At 59.4% G+C, this 21,216-nt stretch overlaps 1 protein-coding gene across 1 annotated transcript; it reads right to left on the reverse strand.

Moving 5' to 3' along the window:
• Positions 1 to 12: 12 nt before the first annotated feature.
• Positions 13 to 18,568, reverse strand: C3H1orf167 (chromosome 3 C1orf167 homolog). Its single transcript, XM_045546570.1, is given in 22 exon segments — positions 13 to 225; positions 748 to 750; positions 752 to 846; positions 1,157 to 1,319; positions 1,321 to 1,360; positions 1,465 to 1,591; positions 1,955 to 2,177; positions 3,353 to 3,674; positions 4,178 to 4,585; positions 5,434 to 5,578; positions 7,158 to 7,532; positions 8,010 to 8,106; positions 8,213 to 8,399; positions 9,771 to 9,957; positions 10,441 to 10,616; positions 11,900 to 12,077; positions 12,517 to 12,641; positions 14,240 to 14,248; positions 14,636 to 14,775; positions 15,446 to 15,883; positions 16,215 to 17,425; positions 18,418 to 18,568. Coding segments are annotated over 22 exon segments (4,893 nt in total). The 5' UTR covers positions 18,488 to 18,568; the 3' UTR covers positions 13 to 51.
• Between the last annotated feature and the right edge of the window lie 2,648 nt (positions 18,569 to 21,216).

The following is a 21,216-nucleotide window of genomic DNA, read 5'->3' on the forward strand; positions in this document are numbered from 1 at the left end:
TTCCTTGTTTTTCTTTCTTATTTTTTATTTTTCCTAGTTCTGCATTTTATTCTATGGGAACAAGTTACAGCTGCAGCCCCCAAGCCCACCACCCCTGGGGACTCGGGAGCTTCCCGCCTGCTCCAGGGGCCCCCCGGGGCCTGGCTTGCTCAGGGGTGTTGGGCTGCTGGCGGCTCCTCTCCTTGGGCTCCTGGTTGCCAGGCGCTGATGCCACTTCTTAAAGGCCTGGAATCAGAGAGGGAGGAAAAGCTGTTTGTCTCGGCTCCCTCCAGGGGCTGTGCTGTGCCTGCTAGAGCGACCCCTGTGCCCAGCTCCTCCTGTCCCCAAGGCCCCTCTGCCCCAAGCAGCCAGCCAGCCCTGCCCCAGGCCAAGTGCACAGGCTCAGAACAGATCTGACGTATGATCCAGGAAGCTGTGCTCAGAGTGGAACAAATGCAGGACGAGTGCTCAGGGACCGAGACCCTACGTGGGCTAGTGTCAGCAGCCCCTGCACTGCGGGCCAAGCCCTGTTCCCAAACTGGGTGCCCGGGTGGGACTGGGCTGAGCTTGTGGCCCGAGTCAATCAGGGCTCCAGCATCCAGGCAGTGTGTTCTGTAACTGACTGAACCCCCTTCCCTGAAAACAAAGGGACCCTGGGAGTGGCGAGCAGGAAGACCCCCAGCTTGGCAATGTCCAGATGTGTCACTGGTTTTGGAAGGGTTGGCTGGGTAAAGGAGGGTGGGGAGATGCCAGTACCTGGGAAAGGACCCAGCTGTCTTCTTGCTGCCGTAGCCGCTGAGCCACCCGCAGTCTTAGGATCCGGTGCCGCCACGTCCGCCAGGCCCTTCTCAGGTGCCACTCCCTGAGCTATGGGGACAGTTGGCAGAGAAGGGCTCTCATGCCCATGCTCCCTAGCAGCCCCAGCCCTCCTGCTGCTTCTCCTGCACGCCTGTGGCACCAGGGTGAAAGGGCTGTGATGAGGGGGCTGTCATCTGAGGAGTGTTAACAATGCAGATTCTTGGGCCTGTCCCCCAAGGCTTCACACTCAGTAGGTCCAAAGACCATACTTAGAGGGACACTTTCTAGGGGTGAGGGTTGAGGATGGGATGAAACGGGAGACGTGCCCAGGGCCTCAGCCTCCTTAGGAGTGGGGCGGGGAGGGGCCCTGCCCGCTCACCAGGGTCTGTGCCAGCTGCTCCGCCCCTTGAGCATCCACCTGGCGTTTCCACATCGCTGCCAGGCGCCTGGCCGGCTGGGAGCCCTGCGGTGCCTCAGGGCGCCAGCACTGCAGGTACTTCCTCCTGATGGGCAAGAGCATCAGGAACCTTCATGGCCAGGAGGAAGGGCAGAGCCACGGGCCTGGGGCTGCTCCTCCAGGACCCTGCAGCTGCGAGCACTGGCTAGGGAGGGCCCAGCTCTGGCCATGGCTCAGGCAAGCCCCTCAGCCCTTGCCCCACCACATGCCCACACACAGGCCGCGCTTACCCCAGCCTCCTTTTATGGGCCCAACCTTGGCCTTTGAGGGCCCTGGGCTCAGGGCTGCAGTGCCCTCCCGGTCCCGCCAGGGGCGGGCCTGGGGCCCAGCTATAGCGGCCCGGCCACTGCAACCAGCCTGGAAAGGGGAGTGGAGTCAGAAGAGGTTAACACAGTGGTCCAGCAAGGCAGCTTGTGCCTTGGCTTGTGCCTAGGAGCTGAGAGCAATGAAGAGAGTCGACGAAGGGGTAGTGCTAAGCATGGTGCCCCCGTCTCCCCACATCTCCTGAGCCTCCCTCAGCTCCGGGCTGCTGCCCAAACAAAACTGACAGGGTGGGACAGGAAAACCAAGTGTTTTCTCAAAACAGCTGTTTAAGAGGAAATGGGTGGGGGAAAAGAGTAAAAACCCAGAAGACCAATTTGCCAAGGGGCTGACTCTAGACCCCTGAGGGCTGGTGACACCTCACCCCTGCACTTGTCACCTGAGGCAAGGTCTCCTTACTCTGAGCCCAGGAAGTTTCCCTCTGCATCCACTGTCCACCGAGGCTGTGCTGCAGTGCTGGCCCCGGCAGCACTGGCCCTCTGGCCTGTGTCCAGCAGCTACGGGTCTGAGGGAACAGCCAGAGAGGAAAACCTGAACCCAGCAGGCTTGGGCCTCCTGGGGCCCAGGCCAGGGGGTGGGGTTGTCCTTTCCTGCCCTGCCCTGCGCCTGGTAGCAGGGCCTCCTACTTGCGTGTGCACAAATGGGGTGGTTCACATTGCCTCATGTCCCCCGTGGTCCCCAAGCCTCCTGCAGGAGACAGAGAAGGTGCCCAAGAGTAGGGTGGCCAGCAGGACACACCACTGCCTCTGTGCCAAAGATGGCCTGATGCCTGTGTGTGTCATCGGGTGCGCTGCCGGGGTGTGTGCACCGCAGCAGAAGGGAGGGAAATCAAGCCCTGGGTACCATGCCCTGCATTTAGTTTCTAGAAGCTTCAGTTTCTCCATCAGTATTTGGGATCCTTGTCTCTGCTGACGGGAATGGAATGAAAGTATAAAAGTGCTCTGAAAAAAGATTGCGCCCTAACACATATCTAGAAATAAAATACCCTGAGACCCCAGAATCTGCTGTTGCCATAGCCCCACGTATGTGAATTCTGCACATAGCCAAAGGGTCTTTCAATTACATTTTAAAAAACAAAAACCATCATAACATTTTTGCTTGGACTCTTTCCAAAATCGATTATATTCTTTCCAGCATTCTGAAATAGGATATGCAATGATGCCAATTGATCTTAGGAACTGTCTCGCTTGCCGGTATCTCTGGGGCTGTGTCCCTCGCAGTGTCATTTGTGCCTGACTTTCATGGTCTCTTCTTCCCGCTAAGCCGTCAACTTTTCACCACCATTTGCGGTGTTGGAACTAACCGCTTCTGGTGTGGGGAGGGACTGACAGTTACCTTTGGGTGGAGCGAATTATGAAAGAAATGCTGGGTTTTTTTCCCCACTTTATACTTTCTGATCTATCTGTAATGGGCATATTTCACTTTTCTAATATGAAAAAAAGACTTGACAAGAAATTGCTATTGTCCTCACGTACCTATGTTGATCTCAGACGGCACCGTGATATGTCATGAATGTAAGCGTCTGTCTCCCTAATGGACCGTGGCCCCAGCAGTTTGTCTGCGGCAGACCCACGTCGGCCTGGCACTGGGTGGGTGCTCGGCAAATGCTGACGGATCCAGAGTTCCGTGCAGAGCCAAGAGGCTGACCGAGAACCGGGGAGGGGTGGTGTCTACGAGGCTGCTGGCCCCTGGAGAGGCATCCAGTGTGCAGCCACCATGGGCCAAAACAAGCTGATTCTGAAGCCAGTGGCCTGAGGGTCATCTGTGGACCTCCCACCCATCTGGGCCGCTGCTCACCTGCTTCCAAGGGGCTGGGGTGTCCAGCAGCAGCAGGAGGTGCCCCCTGCTGGCCATCCTGGGCCAGTGCATAAGGCTGGCCCGGGGCCTGGGGCAGACCGTGCTGGCTTCCTGGGCCGCAGCCCGCTGGTCCGGCCGCACTCCGAGCAGTGCTGTCTGCCACTGTGCCCAGTGGGTCTGCAGGAGGCGCCTGAGCCCAGCCTGCTGGAGCTGGGTGACAGCAGCTCGCTGGACACGGCCCTGGGCCACCGACTGGGCCCAGGCCTCTAAAATCCTGGGGGTGAGGGATGAGCCCAGACCCAGGGCCATCAGGGCCAGGACCCTGGCAAGCCCTGCAGAGAGCCCTCCCCAGTGCCCCGAGGGCAAAGCCCCCACTCCCGTGCCCACCCATTCCCCACCCCTCTTCTGAAGAATAGGGTTAAAACAGGCATGGGGAGTGGCCTGGAGGGAGAATTTCACAGGATGGGGACAAGCATCCTGTTTAGGGATAGAGAGGACAGTCCTGCCTGCTCCACTTTACTACTCCTCCCCTCACGAGAACACCGTTGACGGCACGCTCGCTGAGTGCTGGCCTGTGCCCAGTGCCTGCAAGACCCGCTGTTGGAGACTTCCCCAAGGAGGGGCCACACAGCCAGAAAGTGGCAGAGCTGGGATGTGGCCCAGCACCAGCTGCAATGGCCAGGATGGCCTGTCCCTATCGCCCCCAACCACGCTCCTGAGCCTCTGCGCTGCCCCAGCCACAAAATACGCCCTAGCCCTGCCACAGACAAGCCCCAGGCCTGACCCGGGAGCACGGCTGGGGCTGCCCTCAGGCACGGCACTCACCGGGCACTCAGCTCTCGGGCAGTGTGGGCTCTGCTGGACTGGCCAAGGCGCAACTGGCACACCCCCGGGGAACAGCACAGGACTGTCCGGGCCCCAGCTGTCCATTCTGCCGACTGCTGGGCCCCACGGTGCCAGCCCAGGGCCACTCGCCATGCTTTGAAGGCCTGCCAGGCCCGGGCCCTCCTCAGCTGCCTGTCTGCCCGGCCCCGCTGCACGTGGCTTCTCCAGCGGGCAAGGGAGGCCTGGGCCACGAGCTGCTCCTGTGCCCGGGCTGCAGCCGCAGGGGCTTCCCGCCACGTGGGCGGCGTGGCTGCCAGTGCCCTTCCCTGCAGGCCATCCTGGAAGTCTCGATGCCGGGCCTGGTGCGCCCCTGGGTCTCTCACAACCTCACGCCAGGCCTGGAAGTAGCTGCAAAATGGGTGAAGGAGGGGCCTGCTGGCTCTCAGAGTCAAAAGTCCCATTTATTCAAATTTACACCCACAACCCCCCACAAAGTACTGACTGAGGAACAATGGCTGAAAGCATCGGCTCCCCTTTAGGGGCCTCGGCACTCACAGACACCCCGTCTTTCAATCTCAGGCTTGGGGGGCAGGTGCTGCGCTGGGAGGGAGGGGAACCAGCAGTTGTGGGTTCAAGTCCCACAACAGCCGTGTCCTGCGTCCCCTCACATGCCCAGTGTCCGAGAGGGAAAGGAGGAACACAACCCCCACTCCCTCACAGCGACAGCACAGACGTCAGCCCCTCTGCGGTCAGTCAGCTGCGCCTGTGGGGACACTGTGAACACTTGCAAATTTGTACTGAGCTTTGGGCAGAAGCGTCCTCTGTCCCCTCTGCTTAATTTTAAAATATGCATGAACGAGCTGTCTGCTTGCGTCACCAGAACGCCTCGGCCTAAGTGAAGATTTCGCTCTCTGCTCTCGGCAGCAGCAGCAGGATTCTCCAGTGCTACGACCTTCGTCAGCAGGCGCTATGGGCGATGTCTGAGGAGTTGCTTTCCCCGTCTTAATTGTATCCCCTGACACAAAAGGACTGACCTGGCCAGGAGCTGGACTCCTGGGGCTTGTTAGGGCCAAAGGTTAGGGATGGGGTTGGCCACCACCCCCCAGAACAGATAATGAGGTGTTGGTGGTCATGGCCCTCCAGCTCCAGGCTGGGGTCTCCCTTTACACCCCGTCCTTTCCTGGGCCCCAACCTCCAGGGCTGCCCTTTGGGCTTCCCCTCCTCTGGGCTCTGTGTCCGTCCCCAGGTCCACCCACCTCTGCAGTGGCAGCTGCTCTGGCCGGGCCACCGTGTGTCCCCGACGAACCGTCGCTTGTTGCCAACCCTGGAACACAGCCCTCTGCAGGCGCTGGAGGTGGACCTGCACCCACCTCTGGTACTTTTCACGCAGGAACTGCTGCCCTGGGGCCAGAGAGATGCTAAAGTGCCACCGGATGCTCATTCTGGCCTCTCCCCTGTGCCCTGGGTGCCGTGGGCCTCTGCCCCACCAGCCCTTTGCCCCAACCCGGGTGGGAACAGAGTAGGCTGCCCCAGCTGTCTGGGTTAAAACGCTTCCATTACAAATGTCCTCCTGGGGACCAGGCCGACCCCCGCTCACAGAGTTGTTGGGCTTTTGGTTTTTAAAAATTTCTTGACAACGTTTAGGAATCAGGAGAATTCAGATACAAATCTAGATTTTCGGTTTTTCTTTAAAAACTAGGTCTGGCAACACTGTGGGCAACAACTGGGCTGAAGAAGCAACTGTCCCCAGTGGACAGGACATGGGCTTTCTAGAACAATCAAGGCCCTGCCCACCGGCCTATTAATACGATGCACTGGTGTAGTGGGAAGCCTCTGAATGGCCCCCGATGGCCCCTCTTCTTGGTGGTCATGTCCTGTGCAGTACCCCCCTTAAGCAGGGACTGGATTTCTTGACTTCCTTCTAACAAACAGAATTCAGCAGAAGTCATGGGATGTCACTTCTGATATTGGGTTATAAAAAGACTAGCTTCTGGCTTGGGCACACTCTCACTTCCCCTTGGGTGGCTCACCTTGGGGGAAGCCAGCTGCCATTCATGAGGTGGCCTGGAGAGAGGCCCACAGGGCAAGGCCTGCCCACAACCATGGGAGTGACCTTGGAAGTGGATGTCCCTCCCCCACTGAGCCTTCAGATGACACTGCAGCCCTGGCCAACAACTTGCCTGCAGCCTCCTGGGAGGCCTCGAGGCAGAGGTGCCAGCTGAGCCACACCTGGACTCCGGCCCCACAGACACTGTGAGACAGTAAAGGTTTGTGGTTCAGAAACGACCACGTGTTTGGGGAATTTGTTACACAGCAATAGATAACTAACGCAGTTGCTCAGAGAGACCTCTCCAGCTCTGACCCTGACTTCGCGGGGTTCAACCTGCTGGAGCAAACCTGTCTTAGAGTAATCCTTCCCCCTCTGCTGGCCACACTCCTCAGGCCTCTCCAGCAACGCGCAGCCTCAGCCAGCTCAGCACACCTAGGTCCTCCCCCTGCACCTTGGCCTGTGCCTTTCCCGCCACCTCAGCCCCCTCCCAGCTGCTCTGCCCTCCTCGCCTCCTCCCGGAGACCCCCTCACGAACTCTGCTGGGGTCTCAGGGCACCGTGACTCTGCCCACTGCTCCCCCCACTCAGAGCTCAGACCAATGGCTCTTGGAGGCCAGGTGAGGATGATGAGGATGTCAAGGATGAAGACGAAGGCAATGGTGACACGGATGATGGTGACACCTGCCAGGAACTGCACGTGGAGTGTTGCACGGGATCCCCACAATGACCCTATGGGGCGGGTACTATGCTATCCCCCCTTCACAGATGACAGAGCTGCAAGCCCCCAGGTCTGCTCTGCCACCCTATCCTGGGTGTGCCCCGTGGGGGTCCCATCCCCGGACTCTGCTACAGGATGTGGAATCCCCGGTCTCACCGATGGACCCTGGCCCCTTCCTCACCCACAGTGCCCCCGGCCCCGTCCTCCACTCACTCTGCCAGCAGGAGCGCCAGCAGCACAGGGCGTCACGCGCCAGTCGCCAGCCCCGCTCCTGAGCCCACCGCTCCGCCTCCTGCCACTGCGCCAGCCGCCGCCGCCACAGGCACAGCGCAGCCCTGCAGCTCCGACGCCAGGCCCAGCAGGCTGCCAGCTCTCTCCGGGCCGCCTGGGCTGTGGCCCAGTGGCTCCAGCTGAGGAGGACGCTGGGAAGGGGAGTGTCCACCCTGAGGATGGGCACTGCCACCCAGGCCAGCCCAGCCCTCCTCTCCCCTCCCCTCAGCAGCAGGAAGGGGCCCAGGGTGACTCTTCTCTCTGTTCCCGCCATGGGGGAGGGTGGATTGCTGGGGACTGGAGGGGCCAAACACCTCTCTGAGGGTCACATGACAGGTGGTAGGGACAGGATGGGACCCAGGCCCCCAGTGCCCAGTCCCCCAGTGCCCAGTCCTGTGCTCAGCCACTAGCCGTAAATATTGCTATGACCGAGTGCTTACTACATGCCATGCACTGTGCTAGGGGACGTCTGTGTCCCTACCTCGCTGATGTCCCATTGCAGTGAGTACTATTATTACCCCCATTTTACAGATAGAGAAATGGAGGCACAGACAAGTTAAGCAACTTGCCCAAGGTCACACAGCCCTGAGGGGCAAAGCTGGGATTAGAACCCAGGCAGGCCAACTCTCACGCATTGTGCTGTGAATGAACAAATGAATGAACCACAGCTGTGGGATGGGGACCCCAGGGGCCGCTGCTGTGAAGGCCGAGGATTGCTGGGAGAGACGGCCAGGACACGGCAAGTCCACAGAGTGAGGGCAGCAGGGCTCACCCGACCTGGGGAGGGGTCCCTACCGCCTCTGGAGGGTGCGCTGGCACCACCTCCCGGCGCCCGGGGACTGCTGGGCCGGCACCTGCCAAAGCAGAAGGCACAGCCCCTGCTGCTGCCCAGCTGCCACAGAAAGCTCCCCTGAGGGTCTCCAGGAGCCCAGGAAGGAGGTGTCCTGGGTCCCTGTCCCCTGCCCCGTCCCCATCCTCGCCACCCACCTGCCCCTCACCTTCTCCAGTGAGCTGCAGGGTGTGCTGCGGCCCAGCGAGGCCTGCCCTCCCAGGACGCTGCCCGGTGGCTCCAGGACCAAGGCGATCCTGGCACAGCCTGACGGGGACCCCGGGCCCCACACCCTCAAGCGCCACCACCTCAGGATGCACCGCATCAGCCGGTGCCGCATGCTCTGGAAGAAGGAGCTGCGGAAGAGGCAGGAGTGAGTCCCCAAGTCCCTGAGTCCCTGACAAGCGGAGGCCACCCCACCTGGCCACCGGGAAAGAGCTGAGGTGCTCACCGTGGGCCAGACACTGGGCTAGCGCTCTGCACCCCCGTGTCCCACACTGGCCGCACGCTGGGATCAATGGGGGCTTCACGAAATACCGATGCCCACCGAGGTGCCACCCCCAGAGTTTCTGACTTAGCGGTCTGGGTGCAGCTGGGGCTTCCGGACTTTTCCAGAGCCCCCGGGTGACTCTAGTTAGCACTAGGGCTGGGCGATGCTCTACTCCTTAACTTGGCTAGTCCCCGCCACACTCCCGGGGCGTGGTGGGGCCCACGCAGCTGACTGGGGTGGAGCCGAACCAGGCCCAGGGACCCCGACTCTGGAGCCCACATGCACAACCACACCAGTACTTCTGCCTCTACTCCATTATAAAGATAAGAAAACCAGGGCCTGGGGGAAGGTTATCTCCCCAGACTCCAAATGGTGGCAGACCTGGGCCTCATCTCAGACTAGCAGGGCAGCCCTGGGTACACTGCAGGGAGACATGACTGTGCCCTGCTGCCTGAAGGCCAGAGGCTGGCCTGGGGGAGGGAGGGCTATGTTCTGAAAAGTCATGGTGAATTGGGTTCTCCTGGAGTTCTAGGGGAACACTGAAAGAGACTGAGGGTCCAAGTAGACCAAGTGGCTGTGGGGATCATGCATGCCAGGTGTGTGGCTTTCAAGGACAGAATTCTTAACCCTGCTCCCACCAGCTTCCGTTCCTCCTGACATCCCGTCAGGGAAGCCGCCCCTCCTGAGCCCACCCTCCCCTCACCACAGCTCAGCCTGGCTCTGACCCCAGCAATGACCACTCTGTGCAGAGGCAGCACCAAGAAGGTCTTGACACGGGGACCTTCCTGCTCCTGGTTCACACTGGGACTAGAGCAAGCTGCCCAACCCCTCTGAGCCCCAGTTTCTCTACTTGTGTAACGGGGCAGATGGGGCAGGGGGAGAGCTCTGCTCCCGGCTCCTTCCCTCACTTGTGTATGGCACTTACTCTGTGCCTGCCCATGCCAGGCACGGGCTGGGGCCAGGGAGGCAGCGGGGAAGGCCAGACACGGTTCCTGCCTCGGGCTCGCCTCAGTGTGGAGATGGCACCCACGCAGGCTCCAGCCACCTCGGTAGAGCTCCCGTCTGTGACCCAGGCAGCCGCATGGCCCCCGGCGGCTCTCTCTCAATCACAGTCTCTGTCCCTAGGCCACCTCCTGGGGCCTGGCATCTGCTGGGTACCACAGTGTGCCAGGCCCTGTGCTGGGCCCACCCTGTGGCCCCCGGCCCAACCCTAGGTCACAAGCTCGCGAACACCTACTTGGCCCGCTGGCGCTGGCAGAGCCGCGTCCTCCAGAGCAGCAGCGCCCGGTGGAGGGCCAGTCTCCGGCAGGCATCCTGCAGGGAGCCCCGGCCTTGCTCCTGGGACAGCCTCTGCGCCTGGGCCGCTGTCCCCAGGCCCTGCGCTTTGGTGGCTCCAGGGGCTGAGCTGCGGAGGGCCACGTGCCCTGAGAAGCAGTGAAGCCCAGAGCTATCGGTAGCTGCTGCCCCAGGCCCCCGTGGGACCCCTTCCCTCACGGGCACTGCCCCCACCCACCACCTCCAGACCCTCCCCTCCAGGAGGTCTCAAAGATCCCATCTTCCCCCGTCAGGCTTTGAGGTGGCGGCAGAAGCTTCCCCAGAGCAAGGACACATCCCTTCCGGGAGGGATGCGAGATAACCAGGGCTGCCTGCCGTGGCAGGAGGCGGGACAAGGTCTCCCTCGCCCAGAGCAGCTCATGATGGGGGCTGGCGATGTGTCCCAGCCAAGGCCTGCCCACTCCGGGACCCCTCCTGGACACTCCCAGGCCCGCAGGCTGCGCTCTGTAAAGCCCCCAGTTCTACCACCTCCCACGACAAGAACCCACACATTCCACTGGGGCCCGCTGAAGAAGGGGCTCAAGCGACACAGTCTGCAGGGGTGGGAGCCCCTCGGCCCACCGTTTGCTCACCTGCCTTCTGCAGGCAGAGGGACAGCTGGGTCACCTTTGCCGCATCTGAGACCCGGAGCTGTTTCATCTGCACCCACCGTCCCAGGCATGTCCTCAGGATCCCCGCCCGGCGGTCAGCCAGGTGGTCCCGGTACTGGGACCCTCTTTGCACAAACCACTGCCAGGCCCCAAAGCACCTGGGAGGAAGTACCCAGATCGTTAGGACCAATGGCTGCAGCTGCAGCCGCCTGCCAGACACACTACCGAGGCCTTGGGCAAGCCACCGCCTCTCTGAGCCTCCGTTTTCTCATCTGTCGAATGGGGCTGCTGTGAGGACACCTGGCATGCCACCAGCTCAGGCCCGACACCATCACCTCTGGGCGCCTGGATGGCCCCAGCAGCCTCCAGCCTGGCCACTGGCATCTACACTTGACCTGTCCTGTCAGTTCCTACTCGGTAACCAGAGTGGTGTTTTCCCAGTGTCAAATCAAATCATCCTACTCTCCTGCCACCTCCTCCGGCAGCAGCTCCCTTGCTCTTGTAACATTTCAGCCCCTCTACACGGCCTACAAGGACCTGCATGATCTGGCCCCACGGACCCTTCTAGTCCCCCCGGCCCCCCAGCCTGAACGAACAAGGCTCCAGCTGGACGCTGCTGTCCCTGGAGCTTGCGTGCTCCCCGCCAGGGGCCTTTGGAGGCAGCAAAAGGCCAACAGTGGGAAACTACAGCAGACAAGCAGCCTGGTTTCTTCAACAAATAAAATGCAAGAAAAACAAATGGGGAGCGGGAGCCCACAGACTAAAAAGACGTTAACGACTCGTCGAACACTCGCGAGTGGATCTTCATCCAAACCCTGACACGATATATACTGCAAAACAGCTGGAAATTTGAACACTGACCGGATATTTGTGGGTGTTAAGGAATTATGGTTCATTTCTTTAGGTGTGAGAATGGTATTGTGGCTGTTTGTTTTTTTAAAAAAAGAGTCCTTGTCCTTTAGAAACGCACATAAAAGTATTTAGGGATGAAATGGTCTGATGTTGGGGATTTGGAGGGGACGTGTCGGGGGTGCACATGAACATGCTTTCCTGGGAGGCTGACTGCGTTGAAGCTGGGTGATCGGCACGCTGGGGTTTACTGTCCCATCCGCTCTACTTTTGTGTAAGATAAAAATGCCCCATAATAAAACGTTAACCACCAGGGGAAAAACGCAGAGATCTGTGTTCCTTCCCGCCACAGCACTAGACTCAGCCTGTGACCGCTCACTTCTCGTCTGTGCCCCCCCCACCGGCCACGGTTCCAGGATCGTGGCGGGCAGAGGCGGGAGGCCGGCGCTAACCCGTGCTAAGGCCGAATCCCAGCCCGGGCGGCCGCGTGTCTCAGGCCTGCCCAGGCAACGGCAGTGTGTTCACTCCTCACTTGGGTGCTCGTCTCTCAATACTGAGTCGAGAGCTGACTTGAAGGGAAGGGGCCCCCTACCTGCACAGCCAGGCTCTCTGCTGCTGGGGGTCCACACGGGCTGCGTGGGCAGCATGACAGTGCCAGGCCTGGGGGGGCCTCCCTGTCCTCCAGGTCTTCTGCGTGGCCCCGGTGGCCTCCCCCGGGACCCCCCTGTCCTGCCTGGCCTGTTCCTTCTGATGGCACCACAGGAGGAAGACTGTGGAGAGAGGGAGGAGAGAGAGACGGAGCAAAGGAGAGGATCAGAGCCAGGAGGGGCTACCGACACCTGGGGCGCCACTCGCACCCATCCCTGGGCCTCCCCATCTCTGGTGCCTGAGTAAGTGACATCTGCTTCCAACACTGAAGCCTCTGGTGTGGGCCTGTACCAGTGTCAGTGTCACCCAAATGCAGAAGGGCACCTCTCATGCTGTGTGTCCTCCAGCTGGTCACTTAACTTCTCTGTGCCTCAGTTCCCCATCAGTAAAATGGGTACAGTTTTTAAAATGGGCACAGTAAAATGGGTCCTCGTGGAGGTCGTGTCTGGGAAGTTGCTCACTCACTCTGGGCTCCCCCGCCCTCTCCCCACCTGGTGTGGGGGCTCAGGCCCTGCCTGGCCTGCCTCCATCTCTCCCCGGTCCCCGCACACTCCAGCTCACCAGCCAGTTGCCGCAGGGCCTGCAGCGTCTGGACTTTCCCGACTTCACCGTCTGGTCTCTGCCCAGGATGGGACCCAATGTGCTGGGCTCTCGCCTCCTCCTCCCTCGGACTCCCTGGGCTAAAGGTGAGGCTGCCGGAGAGAAACCGAAGCTGGGCCAAGGGAGGGCGTGTGGTCCCCTCCTGTCCACACCGCGGCAGTCGGTGCCGTCTGCCCGTGGGAGCTGGGGTGCTGAGCCCCCACTTCCAGACAGTTCATTTTATCCCTGATTATAAAAGCTGATGGGGGGGTTCTGCTTTGCTTTATTTTCTTCAATACTGTTTGGACTTTTTTTACAACGTATATTTTTAACATATCATTTAAATAATTGTTTACATTTGTTCAATTTAAAAATAAGAACGAAAACAATATACTGCTGAAGTGGGAAATTGGGGACATGAAGAAGAAAATAACCAATAGAGATAAACACTATTTCTATCTTTTTCTTTCTTTCTTTCTTTTTTTTTTTTTAGAGATAGGGTCTCACTCTGCTGCCCAGGCTAGAGTGCAGTGGCACCATCATAGCTCACTGCAGCCTCAAACTCCTGGGCTCAAGTGATCCTCCTGCCTCAGCTTCCTAAGTAGCTGGGACTACAAGCGCAGGCCACCAGGCAGGGTTATTTTTCTTATTTTTTGTAGAGATGGGGTCTCACTATCTTGCCCAGGCTGTTCTCAAACTCCTGGCCTCAAGCAATCCTCCAACCTTGGCTTCCCAAAGTGCTGGGATTATTTTGACCTTTTTTTTTGAGACAGAATCTCACTCTGTCACCCTGGCTAGTGCTGTGGCATCACTGTAGCTCATAGCAACCTCAAACTGTTGGGCTCAAGAGACCTTCCTGCCTCAGCCTCCCAAGCAGCTGGGACTACAGGTTTGTGCCATCATGCCTAGCTAATTTTTCCCTTTGTTTTTTAATTGTCCAGCTAATTTCTTTTTCTATTTTTAGTAGAAATGGGGTTTCACTCTTGTTCAGGCTGGTCTTGAACTCCTGAGCTCAAGCGATCCTCCCGCCTCAGCCTCTCAGACTGCTAGGATTACAGGCGTGAGGCACCGCGCCCGGCCTATGTTGACCATTTTTAAGTATACAGTTTGGTAGTGTTAAGTATATTCACATTGTGCAATATTTTAGTACTTGTTTTCCTTTTAGTCCTTTTTCTAAGCACTGTTTTACATGTTTGGTAAAAAATATTTTAGATACTATTTTTTATCCTCTTTTGTTTTTTTATTTAACATTGTCATACCATTTTCTTCTTGCCTTTAAAAATTCTATGCAAATACTCATAAAAATACTTCCAAAGAGGGGGACGTGAGGGGATGCAGCTTTCTAGTTGATTCATATACTTCTGACTATTTTTAATGTTTTTTCAAATCAAGCACACGTTACTGTTATGATTGGAAATAAGACCAATTAAGATATTGAAAAGAAAAATAAAGGGAAAAAAGAGTGGGAAGAGGCCGGGCGCGGTGGCTCTCGCCTGTAATCCTAGCACTCTGGGAGGCAGAGGCGGGAGGATCGTTTGAGCTCAGGAGTTCGAGACCAGCCTGAGCAAGAGCGAGACTCTGTCTCTACTAAAAAAATAGAAAGAAATTAGTCAGACAACTAAAAATATATAGAAAATAAAAATTAGCCGGGCATGGTGGTGCATGCTTGTAGACCCAGATACTCAGGAGGCTGAGGCAGGAGGATTGCTTGAGCCTGGGAGTTTGAGGTTGCTGTGAGCTAGGCTGACGCCATGGCACTCTAGCCCGGGCAACAGAGTGAGATTCTGTTTCAAAAAAAAAGAATGGGAAGGAATGTTTTGAAAGTCTTCTAAACATCATATTGAATGGTTGCTCCACTGTTCACCACGTGGTCAAACCCTAATATCCTCACTCACTGTTGAGCATTTAGGCTGTTTCGAAGTTGTTACAATTATAAAAGATGCCATGATGGACATCTTTTGCATAAATCTTTCTCCGCGTCTACTCCTGCATCCCATTCTCTCATGGGGGAGGGGAAGGATGGGTAGCAAGGTAGGAAGGAGGGGAGGGAAGGCCACCAGCTGCCCAGGCCACACCGATCACCTGGGGTGTCCCAGTCTACCTGGTCCTCTGGGCAGGGTCCACCACTGCCTTCCTCCCCAAGGAGGGGCCCTGGCCCTGGCCCCCCCTGGGGGGTGGGAGTCCTGACCCAGGCTGGATGGGATGCTTCCCCTGCTCCTGTTGCAGAGCCAGGTTCCTCCACTGGTCAAGAAAGAAGGGGAAGGGGATGTTGGCTTCAAATGTGCCTCCCAGGAGAGCACCAGGCAGAGACAGGGACAGGAGTCAAATACCCCTATCAGGTTCCAAAGTCTGTGGTCCTAACCACCGAACACCCTGCCTCTTTGGGAATGAAGGAATGAATGAATGGAGAAATGGATCCCTAGGGGCAGGGCTTTTCTTGGGAGATAAAACCTGGGACTGGGCCTCCCAGAGCCCCCATTTCCCAAGGAGGGAAGAACACGGATGCACCCTTCTGGTCCTGGCTGGCAAATCACTAATAAAATATACCAACCACTTATAAGGTAGGATGCTTGCTAGGTGCTAGGTAGGGTTCTGAGTCCCTTATATTTATTAATTTAATCTCACAGCAACCCTGAGAGGTATGTACTAATATTATCCCAGTTTAGAGATAAAAAGACTGAGGCACAGAGAGGTTAACTAACTTGTCCAAGGTCACACAGCTAGAAAGTGGTGGAGGCAGGATTTGAACTCTGGCAGAGCGAGTTCAGGTGTCTGGACTTGTAACTACATGCTCTGCCCTGGTCACTCATGAGGTGCAGCCTGTGCCCAGTGGGTGCCCTCTCAGACAGAGCCTCCTCCCCGACACACCAGAGCTTCACACCTCCCCTGGCCCAACCCGGAGACCCCTGACCTCTCAGAAGCTCCGGGCCAGCAGGGCCTTTGTGAATCGTCCCCATGCTGCCTCCAGCCGGGCCTCCCGGAGCCACCGGGCCCACCGCAGTGCCCGAAAGCCCCTTCGCAACAGCTGCCGGCGGCCCAGGGCCACTGCTGCTGCCACGGCCCGCCGTCTCCGCGCCATGTGCCTCCAGGCTCTGAAACATCTGGACAGCAGCTGTCGGCTGGGCACAGACCAGGGCTGATCAGGGGGTGGACCCGGCCCTTCTACCCCCAGGGAGCAGCTGGCGGCTGGGCACCGCCCATGCACCTTTCCAGCAATCACGAGGGTGACGTGCCATGCCGCAGCAGGGAGGACTTCCCTCTTATTGGGGGCTAGACTTGGAAATCCCAGACAAGGCAGGCCCTGGAGGCAGGAGATCACCCCATTTGACTGACAAGCATCCAGGGCAGCCTCCAGTTAGGGTTCCCAGTGCCCCAAACCCAGGAGCAGCAGTCCCCACATTCTTGTCGCTGGAGCCAGGAGGCTCTCCTCATTCCCCAGCAGGGACAGCCCAGGCAATGGGAGAGGAGCTGTCCTGGGAGCGTGTCCCCCACCCCCATGCCCAGCCAGCCATGGCCTCACCGGGTTGCATCCGATTCCACAGCCACAATGTTTGGGGCCTGGTTCTAGGAAAGCAAGAGGATGTGACACAGTTCTCGGGCTGAAGAACAGGTGGGACAGGGCTTCCTCTCCCCCACCCCCAGCCTTCTCTGGCCTCTGCCTGCGGGGTGCTCCTGGCTACCTGCGGGGTGCTCCTGGCTGGGGCTGTGTCTGGCAGACGGGAAGTCGTGCTCTCCTCCTCCCTGCTGGCCAGCTCCTTTGGGGGCCCCTCCTCTCCTTTCCGCCCAGGAAGGCCCCCCGGGGCTGCACTAGAGAAGGCTGAAGAACAGGGTGTGGCCTCCCTGCTGCTCACCCCTTGGGGAAGACGGGGGTGGCCCCTCTGTGCCCTGCCACACACAGGCTCTGGGGAGCAGTCCTCCCCGGGCCCTAGGGGGTGGGCGGGATGCGGCCCCTGCTCAGGGTCAAGATCTCCAGGCAGCATCCCCAAAGTGGTGTCTGGCAACGCTGGCTTGCTGTGTGTCCAGGAGTCTGAGAGACCAGCCTGACCCCTCTGGGTCTCGAGGAAATCTGCAGTTTTCCTGCGGCCTCGGGGGTGTCTCTTCCTCCTCTCATGCCAGGCGGCAAGAACAGGCCGGCTGGGCTGGGGTGCCTGGCCACTGCTGGGCCAGGGGTCCCACTGCGCAGCACCTGGGGACTCCCGGGACACCCTGCACTTGAGATGGGCTGCCTGCTGCTCCAGGCGTCGTACGGAGGCCAGTAGCTCACGGATGGCAGCGTGGGATGGGGCCCGAGCCTGGCTCTGGGCAGGGACAGCCAGGTCCTGCAGGGTGAGGGGTTCCCCCTCAAGCCTGGAGGTCCAGTTCCCCAGGCCACGCCAGGATCTGGGGCCTGGCTGTGTGCGCCCATTGAGAGGCGCAAAGCCCGCAGCGGGCCTGAAGTCCAGGCTGTGGGTGTCTGTGGCCAGCAGCCTGGACTGCATCAGGCTGCGGGATGGGCGAGCCAGTGGCCCTTGCGGTAGGGGACTTCCCCAGGGCAGCACGTGGGGCCCGAAGCTTTCCCGAGGCTCTGGCCAGAGGCGGGGGCTGGTGGTCTCGCTTATGCTCAGGTTACTCTGCTGGGCAAACTCTCGGGCCTTGCCCCGGGGCCTCCCAGCGGAGGGCTGCACGTTACTCTGTTGCCAGAAGCTTGAATTGACCCGTGGGCCCACGGTGTCCTTCAGGACTAGGCCCAGGCGGGGACCAGGGCTGGCAAGGTTGGTCTGGACCCCACCGGGCTCCTGGTGCAGCACTGCCCCTGGGGAGGGTGTGGCGGCAGGCCTTCCCCTCTTGGGCACCCACTGGCCACATCCACTGTCCAGGCCGACGCCCAGGCTCCTTCGGAATCTCTGTTGCTCTAAAGAGAGGAGAGACGGTCATGCCCTGGGGGAGGACTCGGTGGTCAGTGCTCAGGAGGCACAGGTGGGGCGTCCAGGCCTCAGAGCTGGGCAGGGAAAGGGCCCCAGGAAGAGGGAGCCAGGACTTCAGGGGTCTGCTGCCAGCTCTGTCTCCAGAGTGGACTGATGGGTACCCCCTGGGGGTCTTGGAGGCAGGTGGTGGGGGACAGGGAAGCAGGGAGGTATTTAGGAGGCTGCTGAGGGGGTCCCAGGCATCAGGGTGGCAGGTGGGCAGGTGGGTATAGAGAAGATTCAGACAAGCTTCAGAGGTAGAGACAACAGGCTCGGAAGAGGCAAGTCAAGGAAAGAAAAGAATCAAGGCTGACTCTTTGACTTCCAGCCTGGGCACTGAGGAGACGGGGCAGCAGGCTGGGGTGAGAGTGAGACCCCATAGAGCAATTGCCTGAAAGTGAGCTGCTCTGGGGCACACGGAGGTGGGGCTTGGAGACTCCCCTCAGCCCCCAAGGCCACTCCACAGTCCCAGAGTCCTCGTGGGGATGGATGAGGTGCCCAGGAGGTTCTCAGCACTGGGCCTGGCAGGTGGAACGGACCCTGAAAGTTGCTGCTTTTTTGTGGATAGGGACTAAAGCTCAGAGAGGTTAAGTAACTTGCCCCATGGTCACACAGCTAGAACATGAAGAAGCTGGGATATGAATCAGAATCTGAATTTGTTCTTGGGGTGCTCCTACCCTTGGCTGGACCAGCTCTGCGGCCTTCTCACAGCCCTGAGAGCCTGAGCAGGGAGGCCCCCAGCCCACCACCCCCCTGGCACAGACTGACCTACAAGAGCCCCATCTTAGCCAGGGACACGAGTCCCTCCCTCAGGCCTGGAAAGACTTTGTCCTGCACGTAGCTGACTGTGGGCGGCACATCTTTAGAATCAGCGAGGTCTGGGACAGGGGCTCTGGGCCGATGGCTGCAGGGGCCCAACCAGGCCCACTAAGCCTCTTGCCTGGCCTCAGGGGGGCCCCAGGCTTTGGGGGCACGTTCTCCTTGTCGCTGGTGTCTGGCTGTAGCTCCATGGGCTTCAGAGCAGTGTCCTTGGTCTACGCCATGCTCAGTGGTCTGGTTTGTTTGATCACATGGGCTCTGTGGGGAGAGGACAGGCTCCCACCCAGCCCCGGCTGCCCTCTGCCCAGCCCCATGCTGTTCCCGGCCTGCCCCTCACTGGTCGGGCCTCTTGGGGACTCTTCCTGCCCCACTATCTTCCCCCTTTCCATGTAATCTGCTGGCGTCCTGTCCCCGCTCTTTCTAACACTGACTGCAGACTCCCGGCCACCATGCGGATGCCACTGCCTAGGCCGTCTCTGGGAGAGGGGACCCTGCCGGGGGGGGGGGGGGGGGTACGGCCCTCTCTGCTTCCTGTTGCCACTTCCAGACCACTCTCCCTCCTCCTCTCAGAAACACTCCGGCTCTAAGCTGTCTGCGCTGAAGGACGACTGGGTGGAGCCTCCATTCCTGGACATGTTCAGTTCTTGGTTCCTGTCACTTTCTCTAAGACACGCCTGCCTGAATTATGCATGATGTCACCATCCACAAGGAGTCCCCAAGGATGCCTGGCCCTTGGATCGGTCGCCGTGCTCCCCTCCCCCCACCATGGTCTCCCCCAGACTTTGTCATTGAAGCAACTGCCCCTCCACCAGGCCTCCCCCCATGACACCCCAACCCTCTGGCCCCACCACCCTCCAGCTGTCCCTTGTGCCCTGGATGTCTCTCTCCCTCCTTCGGTAGCTTCAGGATCAAGAATTATGATCATCCCCTTCCAGCCCTCTCTGTCCTGGCCACACTTGCTTGGTGAAACCACAAGGCTGGTGAAGTCAGAGGCCCCCTCGCCCACATCTGGCAGGTGACAGTGGCTGGAGGCAACCCCACATATGCACTGACCACAGCCCCCAGTGCCCCCCATCACCTCGAGTGGGGCTGAAGGGACGCTCGAGAATCAGGCCCTGGTCCTCTCCCCGCTAGAGACTGCTTTCCGCTTTCTCCTCTGTCCTTAAACCTCTGCCACCCCCTCCTGGCCACCCCCCTCAGCACATGTGCCTGTGGCCTCCCCTGCTGGGGACAGACCAGCCCCCTCCCAGCTGGCCCTCCCACCTTGTGCTCTGGGTGCTTTCCTGTCTCACCTGCCCACGGGCAGCACCCGGGGCCAGCACGGCCCCCACAGCCCCAGGGCACAGCTTGGGGACCAGGCCCTGGCCCAGATGTCAGCCCCTTTAGGCAGGGCCCCCACTGTCAACACTTCCCACACCTCTACTGAACAGGCACAATCAGCACAGAAACAGCCATTATTGCTTCCATCAACAAAACAAAACAAAACAACCCCCCTCCCAAAACACCCCTCTGAGCCTCTGGGTCCCAGGCCATTTCTCACCCTCATCCCACCCAAATGCCAGTCCCCCCTCCCCGCCTCCCCCTATGCGACCCCCCCCACACAGCTGCCTTCCAGGGAACCCCAGGATGCTGCCTCCTCCTCCCTGCAGACCTCAGCTGCTGCAGACGGGGCAGGTCTGACCGGGCAGGTCTGTGTCTCCTCCACACGCCCACCCACAAGTCTAATGGGCACTGCAGCGCCCGTATGTCCAAAGCTGAACTCCCTGCCCTCCCGAAGACCAGCTCTCTCCCATCTGCACAGATGTCCCCTTCTCCACGGATGGCAGCGCCAGGCTTCCGGGGGCTCAGATGAGAATCTTGGAGCCACCTGACGCCCTCTCCCTCACACCGGCAGCTAATCCCACGTGCTCTACCTTCCAAAGGCAGCCAGAATGTCGCCTCTGCTCTGCCTCCATCCCACCTCCCTGGGCCAAGCCACCATCACCTCCAGCCTCGCAGCCGGTCTCCCTGATTCTGCCCTTGTCCCCATGCCCAACAGCCTTGTCCCCACACAGCAGCCAGGCTGATTCTGTGAGCGCTTAAATCAGACCAGGCCCTGCCTCAGCCCAAATGCCCCAAATGCTCCCCAGCCCACTCAACGCCCCTGTGAGCCTTCGAGGCCCAAGGTTGCCACACTAAGGCGTGGGCCAGTGGCCTGTTACGTAAATAAAGTTATATTGGAAGGAAGCCACGCCCACTGGTTCATGGATCGTCTGCTCCCTGGCTACCACAGCAGAGCTGAATAGTTGCAACAGAGACCTTAAGGCCCACAAAGTCTAAAGCATTCCCTCTCCGGCTCTCAGCTACCTTCCCAGCCTGCCCTCCCTCCTCTCCCCCCAGCTCACTCAGCTCCAACACACCAGCCTCATGGCTGTTCCCCCAACAGGCCACGACGCCCCCACCACAGGGCCTTTGCGCTGCTGTTCCCTCTGCTGGACCTCTCTGTCCTCTCCCTCAGGCCTGCAAGTCCTGCCTCCAATGCCACAGTGGCCCTCCCCTGCCTCACTCTCGCCACCTGCAGCTCCCTGCCCGCTCCTGCATTACTTCCCTGTGGCACTTATTACTGCCACCTAACATGGTGAGGAAAGGAGGGTGTTTCTCCCTGCAGGGGCCTATGAGCCACACAAGGACAGGCTGTTTTGTTTCTTTTTTCCGTGCGTATTTGCGGCACATAAACTAGGGCATGGCACACAGTAGGGGCTTATGACCACATGTTATTAATAAATGAATGAATGAACCATGCTAAGCACCCTGCAGCCTTCAGCAGGCATCTGTCATTTCACCTGCACCGCAGCCCCGAGGCCTGGGTTCTCTGTTTTAAAGGATGAGGAAACCGGAGCTTAGAAAGGCGCCTGCCCAGCCCCGGTCTCGGCGGGACAAC

The sequence above is a fragment of the Lemur catta genome, chromosome 3 (genome assembly GCF_020740605.2).
Source record: "Lemur catta isolate mLemCat1 chromosome 3, mLemCat1.pri, whole genome shotgun sequence".
Taxonomy (NCBI): Eukaryota; Metazoa; Chordata; class Mammalia; order Primates; family Lemuridae; genus Lemur; species Lemur catta.